The sequence below is a fragment of the Entelurus aequoreus genome, linkage group LG24 (assembly GCF_033978785.1).
Source record: "Entelurus aequoreus isolate RoL-2023_Sb linkage group LG24, RoL_Eaeq_v1.1, whole genome shotgun sequence".
Classification (NCBI taxonomy): domain Eukaryota; kingdom Metazoa; phylum Chordata; class Actinopteri; order Syngnathiformes; family Syngnathidae; genus Entelurus; species Entelurus aequoreus.
In genome coordinates this window covers 13423161-13438447 of record NC_084754.1, presented here as the reverse complement: position 1 = coordinate 13438447, position 15287 = coordinate 13423161, and the positions used below count along the sequence as shown (strand labels likewise).

The 15287-nt window shown below is 36.8% G+C and overlaps 1 protein-coding gene across 3 annotated transcripts in view; it reads left to right on the top strand.

Moving 5' to 3' along the window:
- mtss1la (MTSS I-BAR domain containing 2a) overlaps window positions 1-15287 on the top strand; it is a 68675-nt gene that overhangs the window by 35828 nt on the left and 17560 nt on the right. For all 3 annotated transcript variants that reach the window (XM_062035344.1, XM_062035346.1, XM_062035345.1), the window contains exons 4-7: window positions 10873-10957; window positions 11104-11195; window positions 12305-12379; window positions 14651-14808. In XM_062035344.1, coding sequence (XP_061891328.1) covers window positions 10873-10957; window positions 11104-11195; window positions 12305-12379; window positions 14651-14808 — 410 coding nt within the window. The remainder of the gene's footprint in view (window positions 1-10872; window positions 10958-11103; window positions 11196-12304; window positions 12380-14650; window positions 14809-15287) is intronic.

Here is a 15287-nt window from a genome sequence, read left to right as displayed (position 1 = left end):
TCTTTGCTTGCTCAGCTTCTTTCTCCATAATGCAATGAACATAATTGCAACATATTCACCAACACAGATGTCCAGAATACACCCAGAATGAGATGAAAACAGCTATTTCGTATTGGCTTCAATGTGGAAGGCATACCCGTGTTCCCCGGGCTACGTCACGCGCATACGTCATCCTCAGAGGCGTTTCGAACCGGAAGTTTAGCGGCAAATTTAAAATGTCACTTTATAAGTTAACCCGGCCGTATTAATTATTATAATGTTAAGATTTCATCATTGATATATAAACTATCTGACTGCGTGGTCGGTAGTAGTGGGTTTCAGTAGGCCTTTAAGGAGGCCTAAATGCCTGATCAGTCTCAGGTGTGACACTTGTGTCAGGACTTGGTCCTTGGGATTTGTTTTTTCAGAAGGCAACGGAAAGTTGGCGCGGGCAAGACGTGAATTTAGATACATGATTTAATATCAACACTCAAAAAAAGAATAAACAAAAGGCGTGCACAATGGCGGAAGTACAAAACTTGACTATGAAAACAAAAGACATGCACAAAGGCAAAAAACTATGAACAATAACAAAACTTACTTGGCATGGCATGAAGAATAAACTATAATAAACATTAATCTCGTGGGTAGCAGTAGCATGGATGGATAGATGAAGCATGGTATGAAATGATTGAGGACGAACAACAGAAACAGACAGGCTTAAATATTGACATGATCAGTGAAAACAGGTGCGTGACATGACAGGTGAAAACTAATGGGTTACTATGGTGACAACACAAACAAAAGTGCACAAGGAGTCCAAAAACGAAACCGAACATGACAAACAAAACATGATCACACAGACATGACACTTGGCTCCGCCGCCTCATCAGGCCCAGAAAGGTCTACAAAAGAGAAAGACGTGAAAAACCGAACAATAGCCAAAATGACAGGAAAAAATGTAAAAACTACAAAACCCCAAAAATCACTAACATAAGAAGGCGGATCGATACAAATATAGACAGTAACGATACCAAATGTAGCATCAGTATATGGTCAATACTAGGGTGAGAATACTGATACTGTTTAATAGCACAAAAAAACTAGTATTTTTTTTGGTCATTTTTGTTATTGTTTCCGAACTCAGGAAATAAGTCACTGGACAAAGGAAGACTTTAAGGGCAAAAACCAAAGTATTTAAATCAGAGCAAAGTAGTAATAAAAGGGAATAAGGAAATCATTTGAATATTTAATTGACGGCCATCCTGTGTTTTTGTCTCATTATAGTTATAAAGTAATTTTTTTATTTAACGATCTTAAAAATTTGAAGTATCAGTATGAGAATTGGTATAATGACCAATACTGCCGCTGTAAGTACTTGGTATTGGATCCATACCAAAATTTGAAGTATCGCCCAAAACTAATGTAAAGTATCCAAACAACAGAAGAATTATTGCTTATCACATTTTAAAATACGTTTTACAGAGAACCATGTTGCAGCAGAAAGTAACCAGCTATTAACAGTAAATTTGCAAGTAGAATAATAACACACTGCCATCGTAAATTATGCAATATGATACCTATTAAAATTGTATTTGTTTTTATTTTACAATTATACAAATGCAAACAAAATGCTATTTTCCCCTGCTTGTATATGTTTGTCACATGCAGTGTGCAGTGGGAGTGCTCCATACTGTCCCATTCCATCCGGTGGAGGCCAGAGGCCAGAATGACTCTTGGATGAGTCCAGGAAGCCTCTGGACCTCCCCAGGATGTAGCTGTCAGTTGATCCTCCACTGGGAGGGCAAAGAAGAGAGGAGATGTGTTGAGGAGAATATAGCAGGGGGGTATATACAGAATTGGATAACACATGAAGAGGGGAGAGTTGGGTGCTCTAGGCTGCCTGACGGTGACTTTGGAGAGGTCTGTTAAGGAGAGTCCACATTTGTCTCGCACTCTCCCGCCATGTCCCGTTTCTGAGCTATTTCACAGCTGTGGGCGCCCTGTAATGTTGACCAGAGTGCACATGTCCTGCATGACAGAGTGTGCATTCCTTTGCGGTAACTTTGTCACTACAAACACAACTGCAATGTAAAGGTGCAACATCCACTGGATACAACATTAGGAACACCGGCTGTATCATATACCGTATTTTTCGGAGTATAAGACGCTCGGGAGTATAAGTCGCACCGTCTGAAAATGCATAATAAAGAAGGAAAAAAACATATATAAGTCTCACTGGAATATAATTTGCATTTTTTGGGGAAATTTATTTGATAAAACCCAACACCAAGAATAGACATTTGAAAGGCAATTTAAAATAAATAAAGAATAGTGAACAACAGGCTGAATAAGTGTACGTTATATGACGCATAAATAACCAACTGAGAACGTGCCTGGTATGTTAACGTAAGAGTCATTCAAATAACTATAACATATAGAACATGCTATACGTTTACCAAACAATCTGTCACTCCTAATCGCTAAATCCGATGAAATCTTGTACGTCTAGTCTCTTACGTGAATGAACTAAATAATATTATTTGATATTTTACGGTAATGTGTTAATAATTTCACACATGAGTCGCTCCTGAGTATAAGTGGCACCCCCGGCCAAACTATGAAAAAAACTGCGATTTATAGTCCGAAAAATACGGTAATCTGCCTTTACAAGGATAATAATGCTCAATTCGAATCACATTCATCAATCCTTCCCCTTATTTTCCTGGGAAATGTCCCTTATTTTGCAGAGCATTAGTTCTTATTGGCATTGTCAGAAAGGTATGTATGGAGGGTATTTTTTGTCTTTACTTATAAAGCTTTTGTTAACACTGGATTTATGCTACTGAATCTTTTGCATTTGAAATTTGTGAACGGAATTTGTTTACATCAAATAATGCTGACGATTTCAGTGAAGAAAAATTTGGTAGCAAAATTCAGTGTTCTAAAATGCAGTGTATTAAAATACAGTGTATAAAAATTGACTGCAGAAAAATGTGCTGCTTCAAAACGCAAGACCCACTTCCGGTAAATGAATTCTGTCTCAGAACCAGCCATTGAGGTGTCAAGTTTAAAGTCATGTGACACTGGTCTTACAAAACAGGACCTGGGCATAAAACATTGAAAATAAATCCAAAGAGGCTCATTAGGGCTTCAAAAAAGCTTTAAAAAATTATGCATGTTGTTATTCTTATAGCCAGACCTGTGTGTTCGTCACAGCAACATCACGTGGCAACCTCTGAGGAAGGCAACAGTTGTAGCCGAAACCGTCATGTATGGAAGTAAACACACAGGTCTGGGTGTAGGAATAACAAATTACATTATAATAAACATTTCAATGTGGTCTGCTGGATGTTTCCAAACTATAAAAAGTATTCAAATGGTTAGAAGCTGCATTTTTGAGTGACTCCGGTAACCATAGGACCGACGTCACAGCAGCTCAATGCGTAAGAGGCATGAAGCAGAATGGGCAGGGCTTGTTTACACAACAACGAGCCTGAGATGCAAGTGTCACACAAAGGCAGATTTCTACAACAAAGTTCTGCAGAACAGTGATGTTATATCGAATATGTGGGTGTTTTTTACCCTTAATGTTTATGTTTCGGCGTGTTTGTTGCATCTTTGTTGTTCGTGCTCAATTATCAAAGATGTCGATCAAGGAGGTGGTCTGGGAAGTAAAGGAGCAACGTTCATATATTCTCAGTATTCAGTGTTTTATTGTTTATAGTTAATGTTGTAAATCCCACATTCTGTATTTGTATGTACATTCTGAGTGTCTTATTCAGTAAAAAACTAAAATGTAATTCCGTTTTTTAGCTGGTCTGTTAGTATCAGTCATCATTGTGCGAGTGTTTGTACCATCGTGTGATCAGCTTTTATCCTTTTTTGCGGAATCTCTGGATTTTTTTCACTAATGAACAGCAACCTCCACATGTTTAAAGTGTTCATAAAAAGGGATCCAAGCACATAAAGCAGATTACATGGCCTGGCCGCACAAGTGCTGCATAACATGCCCCTTGGTAAGACACATCATGTGTCACATGACTTCAAACTTGACACCTCATTGGCTGGTTCTAGGACAGGATCTATTGCTTCAGTCTTAATTTACTGAAAGTGAGTCTTCCCTTTCAAAGCAGCAAGTTTTTCAGCGTTGAATTTCAAACACTGAATTTTAATACACTGAATTTTTAAACACGCATTTTGCTCTTACATTATTTTTCACTGAAATTGTCAGCATAATTTTATGTAAAAAATGTCAGTTCACAAAATTCAAATGGAAAAAAATCAGTTACATAAATTATGTGTACAAAAAGGCTTGTATAATAAAGACACAAATTAACCTCCATAACTGCAGCTGGGATAGGCTACAGCATCCCCTGCGACCCCGAGAGGGACAAGCGGTAGAAAATGGATAGATGGATGGAGGTGTTCATATTTTAATTTTTTTTTCAACATTACTTTATTTAGCCATTTTGTTTTTTGTTAGTTGTGTGTGTGTATATATATATATATATATATATATATATATATATATATATATATATATATATATATATATATATATAGTGTATTATTTTATTGGACTGATTAATAAAAAAAATATATATATATATATGTATTTATATATATATTTATTTTCTTATATATATATATATATATATATATATATATATATATATACATACACACATTCTTTTTTTAATAAAAATATTTTATATATATCATTTATTTATTTATTATTTTAGTTTGTATTTATTTTTTTATTTTTTTATTAATCAATCCAACAAAATAACACAACAATAATACCATAATAATACAATTCCAATTCCAAAATCAAACCCGCCCCAGCAACATTCAGAATAGCAATCTACAAAGCAATTGAGAGGACACACAAACATGACACAAAACAATCCAAAAGTAGTCAAACAAAAATGAATAATATCAACAACAGTATCAATATTAATAAGAATTACAACATAGCAGTGATTACAAATCCCTCATTGACATTATCATCACATCTATTTATTAACATAAAATAAAACCATTTAAAAAAATGAACATTAGTGTCACAGTGGCTTACACTTGCATCGCATCTCATAAGCTTGTCAACACATTGTGTCCAATATTTTCCACAAAGATAAAATAAGTAATATTTTAAGTTCATTTAATTGTTAAAAAAAATTAAATAATGGATCCCATATTCCAATATATGACTCATTATTATCTATGGACGTGTTCATAATGACATGTAGTGCAGTGAGTGTGTGTTCCACTTCCACGCCCCAGACCTCTAACCTCTACCATCTTCTTCAGTCAACTTAGAAAATTATTCTGTCAATTGATGACCTTCTCTTCCCTTTTCAACACAAACAACAACCATGCCTGCAGCTTTAAACTGCAATGTTGACACAGCGGGGGTCTTTGTCTCTTAGTAACACACTTTCTTTACAGTAATAGAGCTCAGATCTCAGCGATCTAGAGCATCTATTTCATTCGCTATGAGCTTCTTTCAGTTCACGGCCTGGTTTTGGAGGGAAGTTTCGAGTCAGTTTCTGTCTCTCCACCCTGCATGAATGGTGTTTAGCAAACAGAGAGAACAGGAAAGGCAGAGAAGCCAGGGAAGAATAGAGGGATATCCCCTTACAGGTTCCCTCCTTTTTCCTCCAGGAAAGAAGGGCTAAGTACTTTGGGACAGATGGGGGGTGTGGGTTAATTGCACCACCTGTCTATACAGAGGCATGAACATCTGTATGGGGCACCTATGCACACACATTCTTGAGAAAGCATGGAATGAGTTGGCTTCTGTGTGTGTGTGTGTGTGTGTGTGTTGGGTGAAAGACCTTGCGATTAGCAATGTGTGGCGGAGATTACAAGGGGATCAATGCTGCCACATACTACACCAGCCTGTGAACTATCAGTGAGACATTGGCTCGCCTGAGCTTTAGAGCTTAAGACTCCATTTAATTACACTTCAACAGAGAGGAAAAGTACAGTAAGAAATTCTCTCAAGATGTCATTTACACTCCGGCGAGGATTGGATGTGTAATCTAAAGTGTATTAGCACACGCTTCTTGCAGTGGAGGCTCGACAGCAAATGTGTGATATTTGCTTTCCCTAGCACAAATGTGACATTTTACGGTCTCTGGTTTTTCTGGTTTACAATTGCTACCTTGTGGCGGTGGCAGAAAGCTCTCTGGTGATGGGAAAAGCATATACTGTGGATGAACTTGTGCAAAAGCGTCCCTGATAACATTATGTTTTTACAAAGATAAAGATCTCTACCACTTGGTTGTGCCATTATCTAAAATTAGATAAAGATGTATTGATCCAATTCGCCCTCGGGATATTAAAGATTGATTTTGTTGTATTTCGTATATTTGTATTTTACATAAATGTTAATATAGCGGTAGAAAAGGGATGGATGGATATTAGGGCTGCAACAACTAATCGATCAAATCGATTAAAATCGATTATAAAAATAGTTGGCGATTAATTTAGTCATCGATTCGTTGGATCTATGCTATGCGCATGCGCAGAGGCAATTTTTTTATTTTTAAAAAAATTGTTTTATTTTTTTATTTTTTATTTTTTATAAACCTTTATTTATAAACTGCAACATGTACAAACAGCTGAGAAACAATCATCAAAATAAGTATGGTGCCAGTATGCTGTTTTTTTTACAATAAAATACTGGAAAGGATAGAAATGTAGTTTGTCTCTTTTATCCGATTATTAATCGATTAATCAAAGTAATAATCGACAGATTAATTGATTATCAAATTAATCGTTAGTTGCAGCCCTAATGGATGTATTTATTTAGTACTGTCAAATGATACATTTTTTAATCGGATTAATCACACTTGAGATGTGGTTAATCATGATTCATTGCAGTAAATTACTAGCTTGCATAATTTTAAATAACTTAAAAAAATACCCCAATATTTTGACACTAATGCAATTCATCCATCCATTTCCTATCGCTTGTCCCTTTTGGGGTCGCGGGGGGTACTGGAGCCTATCTCAGCTGCATTCGGGCGGAAGGCGGGGTACACCCTGGACAAGTCGCCCCCTCATCACAGGGCCAACACAGATAGACAGACAACATTCACACTCACATTCACACACTCGGGCCAATGTAGTGTTGCCAATCAACCTATCCCCAGGTGCATGTTTCAGAATGTCATAAACAAAGATTTTTAAAAACCTTATAACTGAATGCACATCCTTTATTTGCTTGTAATCTACAACAGTATTATCTAAAGTCCCATTGAGATGTATTTTGGAGCAAACTTACTATCCAATCAAACCAGCCTGAGTCTCCTCACTCATCTTTGCACTTACGTATGCATTGACCTGATCTCTGCCTTTCGGGTAACCATCTACGGTTAAGCGAAAGGAGCATGTACAGTCAAAATAAACGTGATGAATCCGCATACGTAATTAATGTGATATTTTTTGTGAACTCGTTATTTCTGAACATGCATACAATTACAATGTGGTACATCACACCTCTAATAGATGTGTATATTATACATTAATCTATATAGGGTAACATGTATTCATTGTATTTATATTTATATTTTTGTATATTATTTATTTGATGATATAATATTTTGTTCTAACAAATAGTGGCAGTTTTAGGTATGAGCCACATGGGCAATTGTCCAGGGCAGCATTCTCTAGGGCAGAGGTTTCCAACCATTAGCATGTGAGCCACTGGTAACTCGCACGCTGTTTTTTTTATTAATTCACTAAAGAGTGAAAGTATATTTAGTCAAACTCTCAGTATTTTTATAACTGTTCAATTTTTACATATTTAATAATAAATTACCACAAAACAGCAGTAAAACAATGACCGCATTGTTTGAGTGGATATTTACTTCCTGAATAAAGTGCAATTGAATTATCAATTAATCAATCAATCAAAGTTTATTCATATAGCCCTTAATCACAAGTGTCTCAAAGGGCAGCACAACTCACAACGACATCCTCGGCTCAGATCCCACATCAGGGCAAGAAAAAACTCAACCCAATGGGATACAATGAGAAACCTTGGAGGGGGCCGCAAATGTGGGTACCCCCCTTGGGCGACCGATGCAATGGACGTTGAGTAGATCTAGTTAATAGTGTGAGAGTCCAGTCCATAGTGGGGCCAGCAGGGGATCATCTTGAGTGGAGACAAGTCAGCAGCGCAGAGATGTTCCCAACTGATGCACAGATGAGTGGTCCACCCAGGGTCCCGACTTTTAACAGCTAGCGAATCCTCTGTGGTCAACTTATAACTTCTCCACGCAGGAAAGGAGGGCAGAGCAGAAAAGAGACGGCAGATCAACTGGTCTTAAAGGGGGGTCTATTTAAAGGCTAGCATATACAAATTAGTTTTAAGATGGGACTTAAATTATTCTACTGAGGTAGCATCAATTATGTTGTCAATCTTACAAATAAAACACCATTTTTTTTTTGTCAAAGTAGCTCGAATAATGATAAAAATAATTGTACTTGAATGAAATGTATACTGAAATATAACATTCAGTTGTGTGTACCAACATTTTGTTAATGCTCTGGCAAAACATGCCTATTCCCTTTGTCTGTGTTGAAAAAAGCTATGAAAATAAACGGTACAAAAATGTGTAGGTCTTGCCATTTTTATTTTAAAAGAAAAAGGTTGGAGACCACTGCTCAAAGGGGCGTCGATAGGATGCGGGGAAACAACAAAAAAAGACGTGTATTTTAACGTTTTTGCAAGGATGACAAGGAGGTGGTTGACCAACAATCAGAATCAGAATCAGAAATACTTTATTAATCCCAAAGGGGAAATTGTCAGCACAATCCCATTCAAGAGCAGACAAACATTACAGGGAGACAGAACAGGATCGCTGACAGGTCTGCCAACTTCCGGCACCCCTTACAGAAAAAGGTGGGAAACCGATAAACAGAAACATATCTAATTGTTGATATAAATAGTCATATATTAAAATTTAAGAGCACATAATAACAAAACTAAAGGTCGGCAATTCAAGTTGTGAATGTGCTTTTATTCTGAAGGTTTAGCCCGGGATGTTTCAGATACTGGCAGCAAAAAAAAAAAAAAAGATTACTTGATTTTTTTAATGTAACATTGCATGGTGAAAACAAGCTTGGTGGTACAGGAACTTTGTATATAGTGCTCATTAGTTTATCTAGATCAGGGGTCCCTTACGCCCGTAAGGACCAGATGAGTAGCCCGCTGGCCTGTTCTAAAAATAGCTCAAATAGCAGCACTTACCAGTGAGCTGCCTCTATTTTTTAAATTTTATTTATTTACTAGCAAGCTGGTCTCGCTTTGCTCGACATTTTTAATTCTAAGAGAGACAAAACTCAAATAGAATTTGAAAATCCAAGAAAATATTTTAAAGACTTGGTCTTCACTAACTGACAAAGAAACAGATTTGGTGTCCAGTTCAAAGTGTGACATGATTTATTAAAACATTTGAGAGTTGACTTTTATATTTTACATGAGTTATTTGTACAAACATGGTGCAAAGTAATTCATGATTTGTTAAAAAATGTTAGTGGCTAGCTAGTTAAAATGGGATATTGAGATTTCACAAGACTGTCTTAGAAGTGATCATTTGAAAATGTTCAATTTGAAAAATGTGCACTTAGAGAAAATATAAAAATAAAGTGTTGCATATTGATATTTATCTGTTTCTATATATATTTATTGTGAGAAATCATTAAGATGATCAGTGTTTCCACAATGATAAATATCATTAATTATTAATAATAACATAGAGTTAAAGGTAAATTGAACAAATTGGCTATTTCTGGCAATTTATTTAAGTGTGTATCAAACTGGTAGCCCTTCGCATTAATCAGTACCCAAGAAGTAGCTCTTGGTTTCAAAAAGGTTGGTGACCCCTGATCTAGATGTGCACTACCGTTCAAAAGTTTGGGGTCACCCAAACAATTTTGTGGAATAGCCTTCATTTCTAAGAACAAGAATAGACTGTCGAGTTTCAGATGAAAGTTCTCTTTTTCTGGCCATTTTGACCGTTTAATTGACACCACAAATGTGATGCTCCAGAAACTCAATCTGCTCAAAGGAAGGTGAGTTTTGTAGCTTCTGTAACGAGCTAAACTGTTTTCAGATGTGTGAACATGATTGCACAAGGGTTTTCTAATCATCAATTAGCCTTCTGAGCCACGAGCAAACACATTGTACCATTAGAACACCTCAGTGATAGTTGCTGGAAATGGGCCTCTGTACTGCTCCCTACGTCCATGTACACAGCGGCGTTTTAAAAAGTCATTTTACTTTTTGAAACCGATACCGATAGTTTTGAAACTGATACTGATCATTTCCGATATTACATTTTAAAGCATTTATCGGCCGATAATATAGGCAGTCCGATATTATCGAACATTCCTAATAAATAACATTCAAAAGTACACCTGAATCAATTCATTGCAAATGCAAAACACGTTACTGTTGGCCGCAGCCATGCCAAAACAACGTCAGCAAACCCAACAGATCTCTTCACACTAGCCATAACTGCCTCACAGGTTGATACAAGGGCAGGGGGCCATTTAGCTACAATCTAACATACATTGTATTCTGTATAAACAAGTCAGTCGATTTCACAGGGGGAAAAAAACCTTGTCACTCAGTTTCCAGGATTTTACTGTGAAAATAACAGTGGTACTAATTTTAATTTACAGTAATGTAATGTAAAAACTGTAAAATTCTGGCGACTGAGCTGCCAGTTTTTTATTGTAAAAACTACAGATTTTTTTTACACTTTTACAGTAAAAAGAAAATATAATCTGTTCCAAGGAAGTCATACGTTGCATCTTTTTAGAGATGTATACACTATGGGGCTAAGATGTCTATGTTTGCGTTGTCTTTTCAAGGTGCCACCAGAGATATTGGCTCCGCCCTGACTAGGATGTGCATGCGACATCGCAGCATTGAGGCTAAATTACGCCACTTTACCAAGTAAGTGTTTGTTTATCTTCTCTGGCCTTGAGTGGGATTAGTGGCCTTAGGTCCCATTCCATTTCATCTGACCTTCTTCTCCTAGTGACAGATAAAGCAATTTGCAACACGTCCTTCAATTTCTGACTGTGTCCTCATCACTGCAGTGCTCTAATGGAAGGCCTGGTCACGCCACTTCAGGACAAAATAGAAGAATGGAAAAAGACCGCTAATCAGCTGGACAAGGACCATGCCAAAGGTGAGATGCATATGAAGATTAGTTTGACGCAGAAAGTAAAGTCAATTTGAAATATATTTAATATGGTGAAGTACAGTGCATCCGGAAAGTATTCACAAAGCTTCACATTTTCCATATTGTGTTATTACAGCCTTATTCCAAAATGAAATACATTTATTTTTGTCCTCAAAGTTCTACACAATACCCCATAATGACAATGTGAAAATTGCTGCATTCATCTTACTCAAGTCAGGAGTTGATCAAGAACCTGATGATCACTCTGTCAGAGCTACAGCATTCTTCTGTGGACTTTCCCAACTCGTGAGAACTTTACAGAAGGACAACCATTTCTGCAGCAATCCACAAATCAGATCTGTATGGTAGAGTGGCCAGACGGAAGCCATTTTTTAGTAAAAAGTTTGCCAACATGCGCCTGAAAGACTCTCAGACAATGAGAAACCAAATTCTCTGGTCTAATGAGACAAATATTTAATTATATTGTGTGAATGTCAGGCGTCATGTTTGAGGATACCAGGCCAATACCCTCCCTACAGTAAAGCATGGTGGTGGCAGCATCATGCTGTGGGGGTGTTTTTCAGTGGCAGGAACTAGGAGACTACAGAATGCAGCAATGTACAAAGACAGAGCTTGAGAGGTGCTGCAAAGAGGAATGGGAGAAACTGCCCAAAGATAGATGTGCCAAGCTGGTGACATCGTATTCAAAAAGACGTGAGGCTGTAATTGCTGCCAAAGGTGCATCAACAAAGTATTGAGCAAAGGCTTTGAATACTTAGGTACACGCATTTTTTAAAATGTTTTTATATTTAATACATTTGCATAATTAAAACAACAAATAATTCACATTGTCATTATGGGTTATTGTCTGTAGAATTTGTAGGACAAAAATGAATGTATTCCATTTTGGAATAAGTCAGTAACATAACAAAATGTGGAACAAGTAAGGAGTTGTGAATACTTTCCAGATGCGCTGTATATTTATAAATAAATTATAATTTATAATTATAATTTAATTTTAATTTATATTTATAATTATAATTATAATTAATTTATAATTACAATTTATAATTATAATTTATAATTTGACGGTCTTTGTGTCTGACATTTGACAGAATATAAGCGGGCTCGTCAAGAAATTAAACGGAAGTCATTGGATACCATCAAACTTCAGAAAAAAGCAAGAAAAGGTGAGTTTGTGTGCTGTGTCTTGCACAGTAAGTAAACTGACGCCATCTTGAGTTTGATGCAGGAGTTACACTAAAACTAGAGGCTGCTGCAAAGTTTTATAATTTGTATTAGCTACTACTCTTGTTTAAAATAATGTCTTTACTCCACTACTGCTTGTAATCAAAATTGCATTATTATATTTTTGGCACAGCTTTGTCAAACATCCAATTTGTCCTGATTTGACATCGCTAACATTGCTTGTTCTTCTCTCTCCCTGCCTGATCCCTGCCCTCTTTGATTTCTGTCTGGCCATGTTCCCCCTCCCCAACTTTAGAGCTTATCGGTACGTCTGCTCAGCTTAGTTTATGAGAAATGCATGTGTTAGTTCTTGAAGGCATCACGACCACCATCACACTGCCACTCACATAAAATGTTGTATGTTGGAGGCTAACCACAAACTTCCTTCACCTCAGTTGACAAAGTTAAATACACTAAGTATGGGTCCGCCTCATCCATTTAAAACTAATACGTATGTTTCATTTACATTTGAAAATACATAGGACCCTTGTTTGTACTAAATACGCAACTTAGATGGCGGACGTCACATGATAAATAGAACATAATTGGTGCGATGTGACTTGTAACAAACAGCTGAGCATAACATTAAACCGGTGTATGGTATGTATGGTATGCAAGATCAAATACAATTACATTTCATTTTCACCACAAACCTGTTTCAGATTAGACAAACACAAAGAACAACATACAAGTTTTAATACAAAATATTGACATATCCAAAAATATTTTTTGCTAATCAGCACCCCACAAATTGTGTCCTTCCAATTAGGCTCCTTTTCATTGACATGTTTTGTCTTTTTTGGCCACAATATTAGGTACAGCTGCACCACTTCAATGTGTCTAATTTAACAATGTACAGTAATACCTCGTTTATCACTATTTATTTGTTTAGGACCTGACCGTGGTACATTTCTGCAGAGCAGGAACTATTAATTAAAAATTAAATATTGTCGAGGACAAAAAAAAAACTGTGTACGACATTCTAAATATGGTTTTTAATATCATGAGAGCCCTCTAAAAATGAAATAAAACCCACATAGTTACCTTTGCACTTGTTTAATCCTATTTAGTAATGCTGAATGGGGCTGAGCCAATCAGTGTCCATTATACTGAAGAGTGTGTTCTTTTTTTATTTTTATTTTGTCCTGTCCAGCTTCTCAGGCAAATCATATAGTAGATGTAGATGCCCATATCGGATGTTCAGATTTACTTTACAAAAGAGAAGTGTAGGATACTTCTCTTGTTGCCTTATTTGTATTTGACTTTATTAAATGTATTTATATTATCATTTGGTGCAGCCGGGCCGGAGCAGGAGGAGATAGAAAGAGAAGAGTGTGTTCTGATACTGTAATATGGATAATGTTAGTTCAGTTAGCCATTTTATGCTTGAACTATGCAATATTTTTAATTTGGTGATATAGTGAAGCCGTTAACTTCAAAACGTCATGTGTTCTGCAAATGTTAGTTACAAAATAACTACAGCGGTACATAGTTTTTTTTTTTAAATTAGCGATCCGTTCAAAAAGGTCAGACTAAAACAAAATGGAACAAAAACCGGATCAATATTTTCCCTTAATGGATAATGCAAATCCAATTAATTCGTTCTAGACACCCACGGATGTTCATACAGAACCCTTGGGGTGTACAAAAACCGAGGTAAGTTAGGCACATATATAAGTGTAAGCTGCTTTTGAATCCATCAACAACAATTTAAATAGTACTCACATCATTATGCAGTATATTTGCTCATAATATCGTCTTGAAATGAGTATGCATTGAACTGGCAGTGTTTGTACATTCAAATCCAAACAAAGTGGCATCTCATTGATCTTCATCACATCTTTCTTACATGCTTTTGTGCTTTTGTTCATCTCTCCTAGCGTCACAGTAAAATGTAGACTTGATTAGCTTATTTTTTTTCCCATATTGCATACATTTGAGGGTCTTCAAGTCATCACCAGTCATTATCTCTGACATGCATCATTGTCCTCCCATTACCATGTACATGAACCCCTCGAATAAACAAGCACTTTGTCACTGTGTTTTCTAATCATCTTTTATTTTTGCCTCCCACCCTTTCTCTGCTACGCTGTTTACACGCTTGTCTCCACTCCCCATGATTTCCTATCATATTTGGTTCCCTCCTGCCGTCCTCACTCCCACTCCCTCATTCTACCCCGTCTTCTGTGTCTCTGCACGCACGCTTATAACAGGGCGGGGTAACCTGCGCCCACAGCTGGACAGTGCCATGCAGGACGTCAGCGATCTGTACCTGCTCATGGAAGAGACGGAGAAGCAGGCTGTGCGCAGAGCCCTAATGGAAGAGAGAGGGCGCTATTGTGCATTCATTAACTTGCTGCAGCCTGTTGTGGTGAGAAACCTGTACATAAGATGACATTTTACACTTAGTATAACTACTTAGGGCCTGATTTACTAAAGGTTTGCGTGTACTAAAACACGTGCAAACTTAATAGCACACACAAAGCTGATCTACTAAATGTGTGCAAAGTGGATTGTCTCTTGATAACTAAGCAGATTGAGGCATGCAATCCATTTTGCATCTGTCTTCATTAATATGCGGAATATACAGTATGCTGAGTATCAAAACGCCTACAATACTGGAAGGAGAAAATGCAAATGTATTACCGTAAATTGCGGACTACAATAGCGCTTCGAATTTATGGATTTTTGTTTGCTATTGGCTATAATGATTTGTATTGAACAAACAGTTTTCATAAAACAAAGGCAGACATTGGAAAGGTGTGTTATTGTTTGTGCTATGGCGCCATCTTTTGGATAAGTTCCCTCACTGCAGGGGCTGCGTCTACAGTATTTCCTTCAGTTTTGTGC